The sequence below is a fragment of the Xenopus laevis genome, chromosome 8S, assembly GCF_017654675.1.
Source record: "Xenopus laevis strain J_2021 chromosome 8S, Xenopus_laevis_v10.1, whole genome shotgun sequence".
Lineage (NCBI taxonomy): Eukaryota > Metazoa > Chordata > Amphibia > Anura > Pipidae > Xenopus > Xenopus laevis.
The window spans coordinates 81,251,302-81,273,713 of NC_054386.1; the positions used below are offsets into that span (position 1 = coordinate 81,251,302).

General features: G+C 38.9%; 1 protein-coding gene across 2 annotated transcripts; it reads right to left on the reverse strand.

The window, feature by feature from the left end:
• Positions 1–790: 790 nt before the first annotated feature.
• Positions 791–21,752, reverse strand: atf6b.S (activating transcription factor 6 beta S homeolog). 2 transcript variants are annotated; one of them, XM_018233241.2, is made up of 17 exons: positions 21,540–21,752; positions 19,250–19,369; positions 17,422–17,495; positions 17,261–17,336; positions 12,506–12,591; positions 10,863–10,995; positions 8,660–8,815; positions 7,682–7,815; positions 7,057–7,242; positions 6,759–6,847; positions 6,514–6,669; positions 4,997–5,098; positions 3,823–3,913; positions 3,662–3,732; positions 3,462–3,573; positions 3,273–3,357; positions 791–2,665 (listed from the first exon to the last, which is right to left on the reverse strand). In XM_018233241.2, the coding sequence occupies exons 2-17, from the start codon at positions 19,323–19,325 to the stop codon at positions 2,457–2,459; spliced, it is 1,836 nt and encodes a 611-aa protein (XP_018088730.1). In that variant the 5' UTR covers positions 19,326–19,369; positions 21,540–21,752; the 3' UTR covers positions 791–2,456. The 2 variants fall into 2 exon arrangements, with proteins under 2 accessions (XP_018088730.1, XP_018088729.2); XM_018233240.2 differs by lacking the exon at positions 21,540–21,752 and adding an exon at positions 20,905–21,496.
• Between the last annotated feature and the right edge of the window lie 660 nt (positions 21,753–22,412).

The following is a 22,412-nucleotide window of genomic DNA, read 5'->3' on the forward strand; positions in this document are numbered from 1 at the left end:
GGAGGCCGTCTGGGACTGAATGCACCCTATGAATACAAGTAAGTGGTGTGCCGAAGATGAAATAGTTTTGGTCTTCAAAGATGAGCGTGTCCATTGTGCTGCACATGAATCTGAAGAATGAGAAAAAGCTGTTGTCAATTCAAACTGGTTGAATGAGTTCTTCTTATACTGTAGGCACCTGTAACTCATTACTAGTCAGTAAACTAAAGAAGAATCAGTTGAAATTCAACAGTTTTTACGATTTTGTGCTGTTTTTTGCAGCCCATTTCTGTACAAAAATAAGATTTACAAATTATTTAAGCTGTTTTGGAACCTGTAAATACCATGTTACTTTCCAAAATTTGGCAGAATTATTTGCATTATTTTTTTTAAAAAAAGTGCAAAGGTGCCAATATTTTTGGCCAAGATTGTATTTCTGCAAGTTGTGTCATTAAACAGATATACATAGCAGTTGTCGTGCAAAGTAATCCAAGTTATTTTTTACCAAAAGCCACATACACAGTTTACAGTAGCTTTTGTCAGCAGATTCTATATATTTTCATCACCAGGACTTCTCAGTTATGTTTGTATGGGATCCTGTGCAATGGAAGTGTATGAGCCTGCAGGACAATCCAGCTGACCTACCATTCAGATCAGTGCAGCTAGCATTATCTAGACGAGGTGTCTCATTTTTTTTTTTACTACATTCAAATATGCAAAGATTTGGGGAGCAACACAAGCATGAAAAAAGTTCCTGGAGTGACAAGTAGTGCTAGTGAATATTACAACAATAATAGAAAAACACTACAGGTTTGTTTTGGTGTTTATTAGAAAAAATACAAAGGAAGGCAGAAATTAACTCTTCTATAAACACAATGACACAATAAACATCACAGAAACTACACCCTTCTCCCACTGAAGTCTTTAGCATACACAGCTTTCTACCTTTCATATCTATTAAAGACATGAAACAGCCCTAAAAATATTTACGAAGTGCCATATCTGTGTGTATATACATACACTACATACATGTAAAGACACAATTTCTGCCTGACCCGTACACCACCCAAGAGCAGCCTTTCCTTCCTAAAAGATAAGGCACCCGGTGGGTCGAATGCAAGTCCTGCCATTCAAGATTATTTTCTCCCTTTATTTAAATTAAAAAAAGAAGCAATGCCCGCCTTAATGTACCTAATAAAATACTAAAGCAGATGTGCCTGCATTGTGTATGTTCATATATATATATACAGATAAACTAAATACATAACCTCCACAAAAAAAAAAAAAAAAACCGAGTGCCTTTAGTTTTAAATTATTCCCACTAAGGGCTAAAACATATGTACAAGTGCATGAGATACTTCATTTAGCTTCTTTATAGTAACTATTATTTGTTTATTCCCTTTTCAACTTTTTACCATTATGCATATAATGTGTTTAATAAAAAAAAAAAAAAAATTGGTCCTGATCCACTTATAACAAAATTATATGCAAACAAAAATACATTTTCATTACAATTTGATAGCTTACCCGTTCTTATATACAGGACAATTAAAAAAAAAAAAAATTAATTTTTTAAATTAGATCTAACTATTTCTAGACAAGTGGTAACTTCTGTCCATCGTTTCCTTGGCTTCCTATTGACATCCAGCACCTGCTAAGCCATGAGAATATGTGGTTGAAGAGGTTACGATTAAAATACCTGCACATGCACGTCTAGAAGCACAATCAAAATTGTAGTGAATTATCGCAAGTGCTATTTACCCAGGTTTTTGAGAAAGCAACACACTGGAGAGGAAAAAATGAATATAGCAAAATAGGCTATACACTGTGTGCACGTGTGTGTGTGTGTGTGTGTGTGCATGTGCACGTGTGTGTGTGTGTGTGTGTGTGTGTGTGTGTGTGTGTATATATATATACACACACATGTAATAATGTTCTCTATCATTTTGTATTTATAGATAAATATTTACAGATTTTAAACCTATCACCACTTCTCTTTCTCTAAAGTACAGACCATCCAACCATCCCCAACAAACTTTAATCTAAGGTAAGACTTTAAGCCACATAAATATTGTTAACATTCTACTCTATGGAGGCAGTCATACAAGCAAGGGCCAGCTAAGTCTGCTTATAGATGCTGCAAGGACTTTCTTTTCCAAATCACTCGTTTGTATCTGAGAAACACTGAGACACCATTTGTCTTGACTGCCTTAGGCTAGAACTGTAAGAGGACCAGGCAGGTGAAGCACAAATACAAGATTCTCTTGCCACCCTTCAGTGTAATGGTAAAATATTTGAAGTGATATCACAAGCTCTACAGTCTGCCTATCAAGCCTGCCCAAAGGAAAACAGCAAAGGAAGCTTATTGGTCATTTAAGACAATACAATAGATAGCCACTCTGGCCTTATCATTAGACTTTGGTTGAAACATCTGTGCTGTTAATTCCTGTATGTAAATATACATAATTCCCTTTTTGTCAGTCCTGACCATCATCTGACGGAGTATGATCCTGAAGATAAAGTGAGAGGTTCCCATGGGGTGTCTGCTTTTGGGCAGGAGGAGAAGGTGATGTGCGTAGGGAAGGTGGCACAGTGGACGATTTGATTTGGATAACTCGAGTGTCCATTACTTCACAATCTATCTGCATCATTGTTTCATATCCACGTGTTGTGTTATATACACTGTCTGCAAGGAAAACAACAGAAACAAATGACAGAAAGTGAAAAATAAAATGCAGATATTTCCAGAAAGTAGTAACAAAAAGTAGTCAGCATGGTTTCTTATTAACACAACCCAATCAAAGTTCCAAAGCACTAGGGATACACCGAATCCACTTTTTTGGATTCGGCCGAACCCCCAAATTCTTTGCAAAAGATTTGGCCCAATACCGAACCGAATCCTAATTTGTATATACAAATTATGGGTGGGAAGGGGCAAACCTTTTTTACTTCCTTGTTTTGTGACAAAAAGTCATGTGATTTCCCTCCCGCCCCTAATTTACATATGTAAATTAGGATTCGGAGTCGGTTCAGCCAGGCAGAAGGATTCGGACGAATCGAAATCCTGCTTTAAAGGCCGAATCCTGGCCGAAACCCGAACCGAATCCTGGATTCGTTGTATCCCTACAAAGCACCCACTTACTACTAGATAATAATAATGCCTTCATTTAGATTGTGGGCATTTGCACTGAATCTCACAGCAATAATGCAGACCCTTCATCAAGCTATTAGAAGTATTAAAAACTGTATGTCAAAAATGTGTTCTGTAGTTGTCATTTCTGCAGGTTACTTACCATTCACTGACATGGCTGGCATTACAAGGGACATTTTAGGACGGGATGTTTTGTTGTGACTTATAGCAGGAAGGAGAAGGTGATCCTATAAATTAGAAAAGTTTATGAGACGCATGTTAAATACAGAAATAAATACAGAAAGGCAATCAAAGGGTAACAAGTGGAAAGTAATAGGGCAAAAAAACAAACCCTGCGGAAGGACACAACATAGAAAGTATCCTCTCGTCTTTCAATGGCATCCATGAGAAAATTGTCGCTTGGCTCTGAGGGGTTGTAGAGCTGAAAAGGAGCACCATGTAACCTAAATAAACAAGGCAAAACATTTAAAAAGTGAGATTAAAATAAATAAAACCCACAGGGCATTGCAATACAGGGACTGGAAAACCAACCTATGTGTGACTCTGGAGGGCTGAGCAGGTACTAGGTCTGAGAGAGAAATAGCTTTTCTTATTAGAGGCTTCTGTGGTTGAGAGGGGGGGAAAAAACAAAATAAGAACATGGTCTTCTATATCTGGACCTACAGTTCATATCTACCATTTGTAATTGGTACCTTTGCTCTTCTCGGCTTTTTGGCTTGTTGCTTTCCACTCTTCCTTTCATTTTGATGGCGGCGAACCCATAGTCGGAGTTCATCAGCTAACCTAAAAACAAAAGAATATATTGCAACAGGACAGTTAGATGGGAAGTGAAACGAGTGAAGCAAAACTTGGAATTTTAATAGTATATATCACTCAACCAAAAAGATTTCATTTGAAATACAGGTTTGGCATCTAAAATTCAAAAATAGGGAATTCAGAGAGAATTATAAATCCATGTTGGTTACTTAGCAACCCTATTTTTGTGTTTGAACAAGTTTGATAAAATATTATGCCTGCTTTAATTCAGGCGAAACAATTATCTAGAAAGCATTCAAAATAATAGATGCCGTAGCAGTACCTAGGTACCTTTGGCATACAGGGATACGATAACGGATAGATAGATCCAAGTAATCCTAAAAATGTATATCTATTTAATACAGGTGATAAAGTAATTCCCTAAATTATATTTTCCTTCTTCTATTGCCAATTCTTTGCTAAGACTTAAGTTTAATTAATCAAAAAGCACAAAGCTGTCATACATATAGCATGGGAAATAGCATTGTAAGTGGTAATATATGGTGTTATTGGCACACTAGTTGTTACTCCACCTGGAAAAAGGTTGTTCTCCCCCTGCATTTCTATGTCTTGGATGCCACTTCTGCATAAAGGACGGCAGCATCAAGTTTTTTGTTTTTTTTTAAATTCGTTAATTTGTTCCATTGTGCGGCGATCGATTTCTCCTCCCTGGCTTTCTCCTCTCCTATAGAAGGCAGGGAGGAGAAATCAAGCGCCGCACAATGGATTGTCGCCCTGTCGCCGTTTCTGAAGAGGAGCGCATGCAGAGAATCTGTAAGTAATTTCTTAATAAAAGCTTTGTGATTTAAAAAGTTAAAACTTCTTGGTGTTTTTTTTTGTTAAAATTTTTTTTTATGTTACTGGTCCTTTAATCTTTTTACCAAAAGGCTATTGTTTCAATTTATCATATGAAAAATCAGAGGTTATAGCTACTAAGTTACAGTATATACACTATTTTGTATATGCACTTAGCCACCCTCAGTTTGCTTTTTGATCACTTGTGGCAACTCGAAAGTTTCAGGGAAATATCGACAAAAAACATATTTGTGTACATGTAGCAAAAGCACATACCTGAGAGATTCTGTGTGGTTAAAATGCCTGCAATCTGATGTAAGAAAAAGCTGATTGAGATCTCTGACCAGAAGGTGTTTTACATTTGCCAGGGAACCGTTACTATGGGAAAGAGAAAGATACAGCTTAATATTATTAGACTTAAAAATTAAGATATATGAAAATACAGAATGTGCTTTAACAAACCAAGAGAACATCAAGTATGCACAAGGGGAATTACTGTAACCTGTCTTAAAAAAACATAACATAAGAGGCAAAATTAATCCCCTAGCCAAGAAAAAAATGGCTACATGTACTGAACTTAAAGGAAAACTATACCCCTCATACATTGTAGGTCTCTAAAAAAAGATATTGCATAAAACAGCTCATATGTAAAACCCTGCTTCATGTAAATAAACCATTTTCATAATAATATACTTTTTTAGTAGTATGTGCCATTGGGTAATCATAAATAGAAAACTGCCATTTTAAAAAATAAAGGCCGCCCCCTGGGATCGTATGATTCATGGTGCACACTAACAAACTAAACAAACCATACATGTTAGATCACATGAGGCAATTAAGCCAAAAAAGTTGCATCTTTTGCTTCCACACTTCTTCCTGTTACAGTTAGAGCTGCAGTATTTCTGGTCAGGTGATCTCTGAGGCAGCACAGAGACCATCACAAAATGGGGGTTCAAGGCAAGAGATGTAAAAGGGCAATATTTACTTAAATATATATTCCAGTTTGGTAAGATTCTTTAATATGCCACTTAATTTGATATAAACTATTTCTAAGCATAACTATTATTTTGGGGGTATAGTTTTCATTTAAAGGAAGAGCAACATCAAAAAATGAAAATGTTTTATTTTAAAGTCATAAAAATATAATGCAGTGTAGTCCTGCACTGGTAAAACTGATGTGTTTGCTTCAGAAACACTACTATTGTTTATATAAATAAGCTGCTGTGTAGCAATGGGGGCAGCCATTCAAAGGAGATAAGGCTCACGTTACACAGCAGATAAGCTCTGTAGAACATAATGGTGTTATCTGTTATCCACTATTTAAACTGTGCCATATAGCCTTTTTTCAATTTCCACCATTGCTACTCAGCAGCTTGTTTATATGAACTATAGTAGTGTTTCTGAAGCAAACGCATCAGTTTTACTAGTGCAGGACAACACTACATGATATTTTTTATTACTTTAAAACACTCATTTTTTGTTGTTACTGTTGCTTTAAAAGAAACTGAGGTAGCATAGCTATAGGGTGACAGCTACATGGGTTATACAGTTTGTTGTAAAAAAAAAAACTTGACACTACCATAAAATCAACGGAACTTGCTTTCAAGGAACTGAATGCCAGTATTTTTTTGCATTTCTATGCTGCAATGCATGGTGTCTGGCAACATAGGTCTTGGCAAATCAAAGGCCAGTGATAAAGCTGAAGTATATAACCAGATGCATTTAAAACAAAAAATGACACCATTTCTTTTTTCTTATCGTACGTTTTTGGCAAACACACAACTGGAACCTACCTGAACTTTCCTACAGAGGCAGGTGAATGTGAAGTATAGTACTTAGGTCCTGAAGACTTAGATGCACCCTCTTCACTCTGGTAAGTTAGTAAATGACGGGTATGATGGGAAATCTCAGGACTCCTCCCTGGTTCCTCCAGGATACTACTAGACAAACTGAATGGGTATAAAGATTAAAGGGCAGAAAGCCATGTATGTCATATGTCATGTCTGCAGCTACTACCTACATATTGCATACAACGCACCTTGTAGGTCCAAAGTTGAAAACAACAAATACAAGGACAACCATGACACAGACAACCTTTCTGCCAGAGGAGACACGGAGGGATGCATTCTGAGGGATACAAAACAGATTTATAAAAGCATGAAAAAAAAAAAAGGAAATAGATTTAAAGGGGAACTATCACGAAAATGAAAATTTAATTTTGGATTCAGCAGACTGAAATAAGAAACTTTCTAAATACAATCAATTAAAAATACAAATTAAAAAACCATACTAACGCCTTTTCTACATGTGCTTTTGTACATGAATCTTTCTCTTACCTCTTTCATTAGATGCTGCACGGTCTCCCTCAGTTGCCTGTTCTCACGGCGGGCATTCTCCAGCTGCCTCTCTGTTTCTTGCAGTCTTCCTTCCAGCCCCTGCACATACTCTTTCTTCTTTCGACGAGACTGACATGCCGATTCCCTGTTCTTGATCATTCGCTGCTGTCGCTTTAAAAGTTTGGGCTGCAAAAATAAAATAAAAAATAAAACAAAAAAAAAAAACAATCTCCATAAACCAATGAATTACCTAAATTTGTAAGTCAAACACATGAAAAAAACACATCCATATCACTTTTCACAGACTTGGTTAATTAATATTATTATTTTATATATTTTTTTTAAGTCTAACCCAAAATTAGAAAAACAGATGAACAACAATGTATGTAAAAATGCTAGTGACGGGTTTCTTTTGCAAATCCATATTCACATCATCATTTGACCCCATGCTCAGTTAAAGGGGTGGTTCACCTTTAAGGTAAATTTTAGTATGTTATAGAATGGTTAATTCCAACTTTCAATTGGTTTTCATTATTTATATTTTATAGTTTTATAGCCCCTTACAGCCCCTTTAAATTTATTGTGTCAAAAATACTATGGCTTCCTTCGTTATCCTACTACTCACATCCACTTGAGCAGGGTTGTTTTTACTGGCACAGGGGGCTGGCACAATGGTCTTGGCCTCTGGTTTATTTGGTGGGGTTCCGGTTCCCCCATTCTGTACTGGAAGGAGCTGGGAGACGAGCACTGGTGGTGAAGCTGAAATAATGACAAAACCAAATTATGTAAGACTTGTGAAAATGTTATTTGTACACAGAGGTAAGGATAAAATGTACCTGCTAAAAATATAATAACACATGTATTCTCGTTACCCTGATCTGAACTGGTAAATGCCTTGGTGTACACAAGCACATGCACAAATATACAGTTGTTGGCAATATAAATAAAATACCACTCATGCTCTTTGCCTCAGAAGAAACCAAAAACCTATTTTTTAAAAATCTTTTCTTCCTACTATTATACCTCCTTTTTACACAACAGAAAAAGGTTACTTCTAGCTTGCCCTATGCCATAAGAGCAATGGCACACAAGGGGGCTCATTTATAAACACTGGGCAAATTTGCACCTAGGCAGTAACTCATGGCAACCAATCAGTGATTAGCTTTTTTCAGCCAGCTGCAAGTTGAGCACTGAAAGTAATCATCTGATTGGTTGCCATGAGTTACTGCCCAGGTGCAAATTTGCCCAGTGTTTATAAATGACCCACAAGGAGTTTTGTTGCCAGTGGGAAATTTACACAACTCCCACGACAACAGAACTCCTGAAAATACCTTGACATTCAAATTATCTAAAATCAGCGCATGTAAAATACTTTATATGCACGATCATGGGTAACTGAGAGAAAATAGCTTCTTGCGGGTTTTTTTGTAAAGTGTTTTTTATGCAGTGATTCAAATGGATCTGGATGGCAAGGTATTGTCTCTACTACTTGTAAGTAACTAGCAAAAGCTAATTTATAATTTCAGAGCTTTAGTTTGCCTTTAGTGAGAGAAAAATAAAGACTGCACAGTGCTAAGTAGACTTGTGATTGTTAGCAGCGGACCTGCAGGAGGAGTGCTTGTCACAGGGTGTAATATAATGGTGTGTGGGGTATTGTTGTTTGAAGGAGGAGGAGGTTTAGTCCCAGGAGCAGGTCTGGGCTTTAAATGTGGCTTCTTGGACAGAAAGGTGTTAGACTTAGAAAGACATCCAGACTGACCTAAAAGAGAAATATGCTATTCAGAAGTTTGACAAATACAAAACAATTAAAGAATCAACACATATTGACAGTACAGATTGTTTGCAGACAATTTCAGTCTCACAATAGCTAAAAAAAAAAAAAATACTTTATATATTTATAAATATATATATATATATATATATATATATATATATATATATATATATATATATATATATATATATATATATATATATATATATATATATATATATATATATATATATATATATATATATATATATATAAACATCGGGCTGAGGCTAAGCATAGCCCCGCGGCATTCAGATGTATGCCTATTGAACATATACCTGACAGAGCGAGAGGTGGAGACTTTGATAATGCTCTATTAAAGAGAGACGCCTATTGGGTCCATGAGCTGCACTGTGTGGCACCCAAAGGGTTAAATGGACAGCTAGTACTGAGCTGCTTTCTAACTTGATATGGCTTTTACACGTAATAACGTGCGTAGATTTAAACTAAGAAATTTAGAAATTGGTTAGCAACAGCATGATAAAGTTGTAGTATATTACCTGTATAAACTTGCAGGTCTTTATGAATGGACTTTCTTTGAATGGACACTATTGTTTCACTAAATTGGACACATTATCCACTTGCACAGCAATGGCACCCAGTGGTGAAAAGTATGTACTGCATTTTTGTTTATGCAAAGGAATGCTTTTTTTCAGTAAGACTTTCACTGCCTAGGAGGTCACACTTGGCGCCAATTTTGCAGGGTATTTAAGTATGCATCTATACACATGCAATTTGTCCTTGATAAGGGCCCTAATGTGGGCCGAAACGTTGGATATGTATTATAAATAAAACTCATTTGTATTCACGATAAAAGGAGTGCGGGCCAATTTGCAAAGCTGTATGATATGATTTGACCAACGCACCCGTCTTCGTAATTTCGATCCCGTAAGAGTGTGCACACTGTACTTATATTATACATATACAGTAGAACCCCCATTTTACGTTTTTCAGGGGACCAGAAAAAAAGGTGTAAAATCCTGGAAAGTGTAAAATCAGGGAAATTTATTATGCATAATATATATAGGTGGGACCACAAAACAACAATGTAAAATGGGGGAAAAGTTAAAATCAGGGGATGTAAAATTGTATTATTGCTCAAAATATTACACTTTATAACATATAAGATTGTATATAAGAGTTATGACTTGTTGCCAAACTTGCTTGTTTTTTTGTAAAATGTAATAATATGATGTATGGAAATTTCCCCTACCCCATCCCACCCCCCTCATTTTCTGTACCCCTCCCCGGTTAATAAAACGAAAAATAAAGAATTGATTTAAAAAAAAAAAAGGCAATTAATGCATGGAACGATTAAAAACAACTTTTCATTTGGGCTTTTTTTTATGATTATAAATCTTCCTATTATGCTTATTTTCCATCTTGACAATGAAAATGCAACTTTTAAGCTTCAGTGTTATTGCTATTCTAATCTTTAATACCTTTAAATCTTTTTAGGTGTTTGCCCAATGATATTTTATTATGGCTTCCAAACTGCTGCCAGGTTGCATATAGTTTCCAGGACCAAAATTTGTTGTCATTGCTTTATACACCACTTAAAACGCAAGAAATGTGCCTTTAAATGCTATATTTGATGCAAATTCCAACAATACCTTACTAATACCTAGTAGAGATGTCAAGAGGACTGCAGCACACCTTTCCCTGTATGAAGGTAGAGCTGTGACTGACTAATCAAATGCTACTGTGCTTCTGGGGAATGACCGATAGGACACAAGACTTTTTAGGACATAGTCATTTTAAAATAAATCTGGCTCCAAGACACAATATAGTAGATATTTAGTCACTACGTTAAAAAATGGGCAGCATTATAGTAATGTACCCCCTTGTTTGGCCATACATGGTCACCCTCAGCATTGCTTGTCTAATCTGGTAGGAAAAAGGAAAAACAGAACCATGTGATATTAAAAGAACAATAAATCAACCTTGGAAAACTTTAGAATTGGAAACACTCCACAAACACTAACAAACTCACCTGTGCCAGAGTGCACTGGAAGAAGTGTTATTTGCAAAGCACTGCACTGGGAAAGAGAAGAATCGTGGCTTTGACAGGGAGGTGATGGAGGAAGCTCAACCTTTACAGCAGTCTCAATATCCCCAAGAGTTTGCTGTGTGTAGCAAAGAACAACACATAACTGATAGGCACCAGAAATCACAATAACTCCATTCGAAACACAAAGAAGTAACAAATACATTTCAGCAAAAAACAGACCAAATCAACATTTTAGCCAAAGATTTTCTTCCCAAAGAAAAGGACACATAAGACATAGAATAATATGTAAGAGGAACCCATTCAGCACAATAGCCATTCTTATCACATAAAGCCTACATACAACAAAACAGGCTTGATTTCAGAATTCTAGAAGGTCAAAGGTTTCAAGCATTTGATGCTCAAACAGTAAAAGGCACAATTTTTTTGTTTTCCTGCTGGTGTCAGTGGCCATCAAATGCCAGACAGCATCTTCACCTTAAAGGGATAAGTTTTTTTCCCAAAATTAATAGTGCTGCTCTAGCAGAATTCTGCACTGAAATCCATCCAAAAGAGTAATTTTGAAATCTGACATGGGGCTAGAAATATTGTCAGTTTCCCAGCTCCCCCCAGTTATGTGACTTGTGCTCTGATAAACTTCAGTCACTCTTTACTGCTGTACTGCAAGTTGGAGTGATATCACCCCCCTCCCCAGCAGCCTAACAACAGAATAATGGGAAGGTAACCAGATAGCAGCTCCCTAACACAAGATAACAGCTGCCTGGTAGATATAAGAACAGCACTCAATAGTAAAATCCAGGTCTCACTGCGACACATTCAGTTACATTGAGTAGGAGAAACAAAAGCCTGCCAGAAAGCAGTTCCATCCTAGTGCTGGCTCTTTCTTAAAGCACATGATCAGGCAAAATTACCTACTGCCTACACACCAATATTGCAACTAAAAAATACACTTGCTGATTTAGGAAAGACATTTTATATTGTAGAGTGAATTGTTTGCAGTGTAAACAGTGTAATTCAGAAATAAAAACTAAATTATAAAAATCATGACAGAATCCCTTTAAGGACAAAGGAACTGTCGGAATAGGTTTGGTTACTGCTTCCAAATTTAGCAGCATCATGTAACTAATACAATTGCAGACTCACTTGTGTGTCTAGGGGAATGATGATTTATAGTCTCGTAGTATTTTATATAAAAATTAAGTATATTTATTGCTTTGTAATGCACAAGGTACAGCATAGATCACACACTCGCTACAGGAGTCAGAACATAAAGACTAAAAATGGAAAAGCAATATAAATAAATTATAACCAGCTGAATATTTGTTTAGAATATGTCAAAACTACATTTCCTCTCTCCAAGTTCCCTGAGCCAATTGCAGTTTTAGACCCTGGCATGGTGGAGAAAAAAAAACTGCACGCTAAGACTATTGTCTCCTGGTCAAATCCTGCTGATATAATATGGTGTCAACCCATACTCGTTTGAAAGAATCTAACCTGAAAGAGAAAAACAGGATCCTACAATATGCTCTCATTGGGTTTCATTTCATTTTCATTAATTACAGTTTCTCACACTCTATTTGTATTTAGAGAACAGGTGAAACAGGCATAAATGCAAATCATATACTCACTGAATACAGGGCATCACAGGAGGAGGAAGAGTCACATGAAGATGAAGAGGAGAATGGTGATGCTGGTTCAGTTTTTACTAGGAGATCTGAAGAAAAAAGAAGAAAAAAAAAAAAAGATATATGATGTAAAGACATTCTTCTTAATTAATAATCTATGGAACACGCCCTTCACAAGTTGGAAAAAAAAAGGCAACAGCCAGGGCTGGAAGCAATAGATACTTGAGTGGCTTCCAGTATAGCATACATAGATAAGCTAAAAGTGAAAACACAGACAAAAGCTTTACATGTTATATTTCATTTATGTCAGGACCTGTTAAACATTTTGAAGTAATGCAGTTCCTACTGAAAGCAGTGATATCAGAACTAGGGATGCACCGAATCCACTTTTTTGGTTTCGGCCGAACCCCCGAATCCTTTGCAAAAGATTCGGCCGAATACCGAACCGAATCCGAACCCTAATTTGCATATGCAAATTAGGGATGGGAAGGGGAAAACATTTTTTACATCCTTGTTTTGTGACAAAAAGTCACGTGATTTCCCTCCCCGCCCCTAATTTACATATGCAAATTAGGATTCCGATTCGGTTCCGCCGGGCAGAAGGATTCGGCCGAATCCTGCTGAAAAAGGCCGAATCCCGAACCGAATCCTGGATTCGGTGCATCCCTAATCAGAACTATGGTTCTCCAGCGGTTTCTGAACTAACATTTCTGGCACATGACAGACAACTTCTGTTCTTGCTTAATAAAGGATGACTGGTGAGCTTTTGAGGTTTCTCTTCCTATCTGCCATCTTTAAGGTGCTCAGTGGGCCAAGATATAGTCAATATCATCATAAACTTGAATGTGTAATGTATATGTATGGGAAGTCACTGTACCTGCACAAGTAAGTCTATTCTATCTCCTGTGACACACAACGGAGCAGATCTCTCATGCTTTATAGCTATGATCTTGCCTATCAAGTCAATTAAGTTCACTGGTACAGTACGTATATTTGGAGGAGCCAAAACCAATAATATGGACAGCTCATAAGAGAGTATGGTACCAGCTGATCTCTTTAGTTTCTAGATATATCTCAATCATTGATACAATGGCACCATAAAAAGGTTACAGATAATGACAGGTTAATGACACCTGGACTATTTTAGTGATCTAATCCCCAGATCATGATGCCATCCAATGAGGTCAGTGGAGAGTCTGAGGATGAAATATAATTTATTGGAGGGCCAAATCCAAGCCTAGTGAACAGCCCTGCTTTAAGTACTATTTCACAACAAGGGAACAGTAATGAGTCTACCATTTCTGACACACACACTATAAAGACTTAAGCTGGCCATAGACACAAAGATCCGATCGAACGAATCGAGGATTCGTATGATTTTCGAACGAATCCCGACATTTTTCGTCCGGCGGAGATCGGTCGTTTGGTCGATCGGACAGGTTAGAAAATCTCTGTTTGCTGCCGATAATATCTCTGCATGTATTGCTGATCGTACGATTTTCAGTGAGAGACTGTCACCAGCTTTGTCAGACATAACGATCGTACGATTGCTGTCAGGGGCAGAACATCGGCTGTTCTTTAAAGGAAAACTATACCCCCCAAACAATGTAGGTCTCTATTAAAAGACACTGAGTAAAACAGCTCATGTGTAAAACCCTGCTTCATGTAAATGAACCATTATCATAATAATATACTTTTTTAGTAGTATGTGCCATTGGGTAATCATAAATAGAAAATTGCCATTTTAAAAAATAAGGGCCGCCCCCTGAGATCGTACGATTCACTGTGAACACATACAAACCACATGTAAGGTCACATGAGCCAATTAACAGACAGAGTTCTGCCTTTTGCTTCCTCATTTCTTCCTGTTACAGTTAGTGTTGTAGTATTTCTGGTCAGGTGATCTCTGAGGCAGCACAGATAGAGTCACGAAATGGTGGTTCAAGGCAAGAGATGTAAAAGGGCAATATTTATGTAAATATATATTCCAGTTTGGTAAATTTCTTTAATATGTCATTCAATTTGATTTAAACTATCTGTTGCTTAAGTATTCATTTTGGGGGTATAGTTTTCCTTTAACTACTTTATTTGATCTGAATGGTAAGACTTTGATCCGAATGGTTAGTGGCAGGTCGGGAGATGGGAAAGTCCGATCGTACGTTGATTCGTACGATTGGAACTTTGCGTCTGTAGCCAGCTTTAGAGGGAACTACATCCCTGAATATTGCATAAAACAGTCAGTTTGTACAATTGTCAGAATGTGAACACTCCGTGTCAGTAAAAACAAAAATATTCAATTTCTGTGCCTATATGACACGCAGGAAGTTCAGGACTGAACTGGTGCTGCACATGTCCCTGCTGTTCTGCTACATTTGCACATGAACGAACTGCAAATAAAGCAGGAGAGGAAAACCATGCACAGTAATAGTTTAGTTCTGAACCTCCTCATTTAGCTTCCTGTGTATCATACAGGCGAGGGTGTCAGTAATCTCCTGCATGAGGGGAGAAAAAAGAAATTCATGTAGTGTGTATATTGGAAGCAGAAAAGAAACGGATTTAGAAAAGTTATTTTATGGACAGAGGCTATCCAAATTCAGACAATTATCAAGGGTAAACATCTCCTTTAAATTTGGAGGGTCTCCCATTGGCCCCTTTGATTCACTGCACTCACACACAAACCAATTATTTTTTGGTTTAGTATTCTGATGCTACAGTTTTTGTCACACTGTCACAATACTTTATAGTAATCCATAAAGTGATATTGTCATCACATAATTTCTATTTTTATTATCGTACTTTGTTTTCTGAAGTTTTAGGTCTACTGAAGTTTGTTATTTTGATTCAAACTAATACTTATTTTGCAAAAAGTGTGGAGATTCAGACACACCCTCAACCAAATCCTGAATTGTGTGCATCCTTAAAGGGATACTGTCATGGGAAAAAAACATTTTTTTTCCCAAAACACCAGTTAATAGTGCTGCTCCAGCAGAATTCTGCACTGAAATCTATTTCTCAAAAGCGCAGATATTAGCATTTAATTTTGAAATCTGACATGGGGCTAGACATATTGTCAGTTTCCCAGCTGCCCCCAGCTGACTTGTGACTTGTGCTCAGATAAACTTCAGTCACTCTTTACTGCAAGTTGGCATATCACCCCCTCCCTTTTCCCCACAACAGAACAATGGGAAGGCAACCGGATAACAGCTTCCTAACACAAGATAACAGCTGCCTGGTAGATCTAAGAACAGCACTCAATAGTAAAATCCAGGTCCCACTGGGACGTGGATTTTAAAAAAATCCAGGTCCCACTGAGACACATTCAGCTACATTAAGTAGGAGAAACAACAGCCTGCCAGAAAGCAGTTCCATCCTAAAGTTCTGGCTCTTCCTGAAAGCGCATGACCAGCAAAATGACCTGAGATGGCTGCCTACACACCAATATTACAACTAAAAAAAAATAAGCTTGCGGGTTCAGGAATGAAATTTTATATGTACAATGAATTATTTGGAGTGTAAACAGTATAATTTTAAAATAAAAACTAAATGATAAAAATGACAGAATCACTAATTTATATCATTTATAAGTTCAATGCATCTTGTTTACATTGTCTCAGGCATACTTATGGCTTCGGATTTCCAAAGTCAGGCGAAGTTTCCTCGCAAGGCAACTTTTGGCGACTTTGAAAATTTAAAGCGATTTGTATGCCATCCCGCCGGCATTTCGTATCCTTGGCGGTGGGAAGGCTTTTTGGGGAGATTAGTCGCCCGCAGTAAAGAAGATTTGTCACTGGGCGACTAATCTCCCCGTCTGCCACCACCCTTACTCTTAAGGAGCCCTATATATCCATTTTAATGAGCAATATCAATAGAAAGATTCAAATACATTCTATTCTTTTAATTAAGAGCAAAAGAAATTATTTTGCTAGATTTTGTTATTACAAAGCAGTAAAAGAGTGTTGCAACTTGTTGCAACTGTCTTAAGGTGGCCATAGACCTAGAGATCCACTTGTTTGTAGCCAAACGAGCGGATCTCTCTCCGATATGCCCACATTGAAGTGGGCGATATCGGACTGATCCAATTGTGGGCCCTGCGGCCCAAAGATCGGATTATAATGGATCTGATACGGGAGGTCAGAACTCGGGACCGCATACACACATAGATGCGGCCGCAATCCTGAAGGGATTTTTTTAACCTACCTGATCGAGATCTGGCCAACTTTCGGCCAGATATCGATCGCGGAAGCCAGCTGAATGGCCCCACACATGGGCCAATAAGCTGCCGACTCGGTCTATCAGCAGCTTTTATCGGCCCATGTATGGGGGCCTTTAGCTTATAGAGAACCCAGTGTCAGATTGGAGAGCCTTTGGCCCACTGGAGGAGCTTCTGTGGACTACCCCTTGCCCCTCCCCTGCCAATGCCACACACCCCACCACAGCAAAACCCAACCCACCACAAACACACCCCACCAGGACCTCGTCCTGTAAACCAGTTTTATGCAATAAAAACCATATAACTTTATATTCCTAGACGAGAGAGAGAGAGAGAGAGAGAGAGAGAGAGAGAGAGAGAGAGAGAGAGAGAGAGAGAGAGAGAGATTTAATTGTAATTGCATCACTTTAAAGGTACATTTTGTTTGTATGATAGACAGGATAACATTTTTGTACAAGAAATATGAGTAACAAATGATTAAACATTATACACTGTTAGAAATGAAACAGTACAAGTACAAAATGTTATAGTATTATTTATTATGCTACCTGATAAATTCTTGCTGCGGATCTCATCCCAGGAAGATGACATGGAACAAGAATCAACATCCATGTGACTGTCAAACTGCATAGGAAATAAGGTTAGGTTAATAAGTAAGCAAGAAAGAAAGAAGGACATTTCCAGAAGAAGAGAGCCAAAAGTCCCTTACCAGCTGAAGAGGATAGTGGTTAAACAGCTCCACATTCTCATCTGCTTCATCTAGGTAACTATAAAGTCCTGTTTCTAAGAAGGAAGAGTTCTTTATTAATAGTTATCGGCACAAACACTTATCAATACTTTAAATACATGTTCATGCAGTTGGATATGGGTTTCAATACCCCCTACAAGGTCCAGAAGATAACAGCTCTACATAATAATTCACTGAGCAAATTCGCCTCATTCATATACAACTCTAATGCTTGCTAAAACTGTGCTGTTTTTAAGTGGCTACCTGCTTCACATCTGAACTAATTACTAATAAGTAACATCCTTGAGCCCATAGAAGTGCTCGGACTACCTCAGCATCTTTGCACCAAACTAGTCCCATGTCCCTGTTATTGATCTCACAGCCACAAAAAGGCTTTCCAAGGGCGTTGCTTTTTCATAAAGGGGAACTATCATGAAAATGAAAAATACAAGCTACAGCATACTGAAATAAGAAACTTTCTAAATACAATCAATTAAAAATTCTGAAGTATGGGGGCACACGCCGTCACTGCAGCTCGGTAAGCGAGTCTCCAAGGATGTGGTCAGAGCAAACCGTCCGGAACCGCTCTGGCTGCGGTCATGCAAATGCGGAGCAAACTAGGTTGAGTGGACGGCATGAACACACAGGGCACGGGGAAACCAAACTTGGTAAAACAAAGAAACTTTATTGTTCATCTTAAAACACAGCTGTTCCCCTGCCTGCGCACATGGTGTGTTTTACAATGAACAATAAAGTTTCTTCGTTTTACCAAGTTTAGTTTCCCCGTGCCCTGTGTGTTCATGCCGTCTACTCAACCTAGTTTGCTCTGCAATTAAAAATTCTGCACTGTTTCTGAAATAATCAAGTTCATCTTCACTATTCCTCTCTCAGCATTTGTTTGTCTTAATTCTCTCTTCATTCAGCAGTTGGGTGTCAGATGAATGATCCAATATATCTTATAGGGGGGTCCTTTTGCCTAGAAGAAGTGGAGCCAATCTAATAGACACTCTCCCCCTTGATTATAACTGCTTACCTTGGACCCTAAAACTGAAAGGTGAATTATTGTTTATTATTCAGTAAGATGAATGCACTGAATGTGACACAGCTGAGCCATATTTTGAAGGGATACGGTCCTGGGAAAAAATGTTTTTTTCAAAAAGCATCAGTTAATAGTGCTGCTCCAGCAGAATTCTGCACTGAAATCCATTTCTCAAAAGAGCAAACAGATTTTTTTTCTATTTAATTTTTAAATCTGACATGGGGCTAGACATATTGTCAGTTTCCCAGCAGCCCCCAGTCATGTGACTTCTGCTCTGATAAACTTCAGTCATTCTTTACTGCTGTACTGCAAGTTGGAGTGATATCACCCCCCCTTTCCCCCCAGCAGCCTAACAACTGTAAAATGGGAAGGTAACCAGATAGCAGCTCACTGACACAAGATAACAGCTGCCTGGTAGACCTGAGAACAACACTCAATAGTAAAATCAAGATCCCACTGTGACACATTCAGTTACATTGAGTAGGAGAAACAACAGACTGTCAGAAAGCAGTTCCATCCTAAAGTGCTGGCTCATTCTGAAAGCACATGACCAGGCAAAATGACCTGGCTACCTACACAACAATATAACAATTAAAAAAAAACATAGTTGTTGGTTCAGGAATAAAAGTGTATATTGTAGAGTGAATGTAATTTAGAAATAAAAACGACATCATAAAAGTCGGGACAGAATCCCTTTAAGCAAGTGAGTACACACCTAAGCACATATAAACATACACTGTATATCAAACAAAATGGCTTTTATAAATGTACCCCAATCTTCGCTGGTCAGTAGATTGTCAGCACAGAATTTTGTATCCAAGTCATTCAGCAAAAGCTCTGTTCCCATTGTGACCTTTTACAGCTGCTTTATGAATGCATGTATTTGGGTACCTGGAATGCATGGGTAGAAGTGAATATGTATCACAGAAGTAAAAGTAGTAGTACAAGAGTCTAAATTATGCAATACTTTGGTGCTAAATTTGAACTCCCAGACTTTTCCAGATAACAATCAAAGAACAATCTGTATACAGTGACATAGTAGCTTCTTCAAGGCAGCATAATCTTATTTAACAGGTAATATCTTGCACTATGGAACTCAAAGTTTTGCAAGACATAAAAATGGGCATTTATTTACGCAAGTCTGCACCTGTCACTGCAGAGTCAAACAGAGAAAATCTATGCCAAATTCTAAATAAGACACTCCCTATTTTTTCCCCAAGCACAAAGTAGGCCACATGTGCCGTAAACTTGGTGCTGGGGCCCGAGGAACAGAATGGCATGTACAGTATAGTTACATAGTTAATGTTGTTTAAAGAAAAAAAGATAAAAGTCTGTTAAAGGGATACCGTCATCGGAAAACATGTTTTTTCCCCCAAAATGCATCAGTTAATAGTGCTGCTCCAGCAGAATTCTGCACTGAAAATCAGTTTCTCAAACGAGCAAATATATTTTTTTATATTTAATTTTGAAATCTGACCTGGGGCTAGACATATTGTCAGTTTCCAAGCTGCCCCCAGTCATGTGACTTGTGCACTGATAAACTTTAGTCACTCTTTACTGTTGTACTGCAAGTTGGAGTGATATCACCCACCTCCCATTCCCCCCCCCCCATCAGCCTAACAACAGAACAATGGGAAGGTAACCAGATAGCAGCTTGCCTAACATGGCACCCCCAAGTGCAAGAAGACTTTCCTTCTCCTTTGAGCTTTAGCACAAGGGCAGATTCGGGGAGATTTAGTCGCCTGGGGACTAATTGCCTCCATTTTAGTCGCCTGGGGACTAAAATGTCCCCGGACTGCCTTCCCCCTGCTAAAATGAAGAAAATTGCCTGCGGCAATGCAATCGCGGGCGACTTCGGAAAATAAAAGTGTCGCGAGTGCATTGTCGCAGCCGATTTTTCATTTTACCAGGCGGAAGGCAGGGGGAAGGCAGTTCGGGGAGATTGTCGCCTCTAAGAAGAGGGCGATTAGTCGCCAGGCGACTTAAGGTGGCCATACACTGAGAGATCCGCTCGTTTGGCGATGTCGTCAAACGAGCGGATCTCTCACCGATATGCCCACCTTGAGGTGGGCAATATCGGGCTGATCCGATCGTGGGCCCTAGGGCCCAACGATCGGATTCTAACGAATAGCAATGGGCGGTCGGATCGCGGGACCGCATCAACGAATAGATGCGGCCGTGATCCGACGGGATTTTTTGTCCCATCCGATCGAGATCTGGCCAACTTTTAGCCAGATCTCGATCGGTGAAGCCCGTCGGGGGGCCCCATACATGGGCCAATAAGCTGCCGACACGGTCTGTCGGCAGCTTTTATCGCCCCGTATATGGCCACCTTTACCTTATTTTTTGTCGCAGCACGAAATCGTTCGTGGAGTCCTACCCTAAATCTCCCCGTGTGCTAAAGCCCTAAATTCAGCTGTACTCACCAGTATGATTAGACAAGTCACTAAATTTGGAAAAGACTCTTTGAGCTGAGATATCCTTGCTCAGACACAATCAGCGCTGCTCACTTTGTTGTGCGTCAGTTCACAGAGTGATCACATCTGCTGCTTGCTGCCAGCCAAAGACTGCTTGTCAAGAGGAGAACAGCACAGGAGACATCACTGCTACTTAGATATCTGTTCCACCCCTCCACATTTAATACAAAGGGCGGGGGGAAGGGGGCTTTCTCAGGGATGATCTCAAACTGAAAGTTACAAGTAAGGAACTCATCCATGCAAGCAGTATTGTGTGTTTGTCACTAACAGTGATCAGGCAATGCAAATGTCGGACTAACTGCAATTATTTGTTTCATTTTAAATTCCTGGGAGGTTTAAAGAAAAAGCCCCTGGGGAGAACACTGCAGCTATTACACTGCATTCTGCATCATTCTGTGCTTCCCTGAGTATTATTCTTTATAGGCTTTATATTCTTTAATAATAATAATAATAATGATGTATTAGCGATAGCACTCTGCACATACATAGACAGAGGGCACTTGTGCTATTTCCACTTCCAAAACACGGAAGTAAAACGGTGTAAATGAGCCATTGCGTCACTAGTCACATCAATCACTCGGTACCTGAGACAGATGACGTAGATCCCACAGTTGCACACGGTGAAATTGAAGGAAGGCACGTGACATCACCGGGAGCCGATATCCGTGTTTAGGTAGATCCGGAAATCTTTCTAGACTGTAGGAGCTTTGGGTGATGTTACAGTCACGTGACCGAGCTGTGGGCTGGAGCTAATGGTCACATAGGAAACTGTCAGCTTCTATGTCCGCCCATTTCTCAGGATCCCTCGCAGGCTCAGCTTTTTTTTTCCCAGACGTTTTCATATCAATTAGAAAGGCTTTCAATTAGTGATAACAATTCAAGCAAATGTACTGGCCTGTAACAGTCTGGAAGCTGCCGCAGCTGTTTCAATTGAATGCAGTACAAATTAACTAAGCCCCACAGGGGTGAGTGCAGTGTGATCAAAAGGTCTTGGAGAGGTTTGCTGAACTGGCCTGCTCGACAGGCTATGACTAGGCTGGGTTACACCCTTTCACTGCCAGAAACATTTGTCCCTAGTTGTATGCCTACTACCAGACAAGCTTATATAACAATTTAGGTGCCATTTATGTTACCCTACCCTAACTTAGTGCTCACTTGAGCAAGTGCTTGCATTATAGGGTTACGGTGGCCATACACGGGCCGATAAAAGCTGCCGAAAGACCGAGTCGGCAGCTTATTGGCCCGTGTATGGGGCCCCCCCCCGATCGAGGTCTGCCCGAAAGTCGGCCAGATCTCGATCGGATGGGAGTAAAAATCCCGACCGCCCCTAAAAGCCACCGTTAGGATCCGATCGTTGGGCCCTAGGGCCCACGATCGAATCAGCTCGCTATTGCCCACCTCGGGGAGAGATCCGCTCGTTTGGCGACATCGCCAAACGAGCGGATCTCTCCGTGTAT

Coding starts and splice junctions, on each gene's coding strand:
- atf6b.S (XM_018233241.2), bottom strand. CDS start 19,325: ATGGGAACAGAGCTTTTGCTGAATGACTTGGATACAAAATTCTGTGCT. Junction 17,496..19,249: donor ACTGACCAGCGAAGATTGGG/GTACATTTATAA, acceptor CTTCCTTCTTAG/AAACAGGACTTTATAGTTAC. Junction 3,574..3,661: donor CCCTCCAGAGTCACACATAG/GTTGGTTTTCCA, acceptor TTGTTTATTTAG/GTTACATGGTGCTCCTTTTC.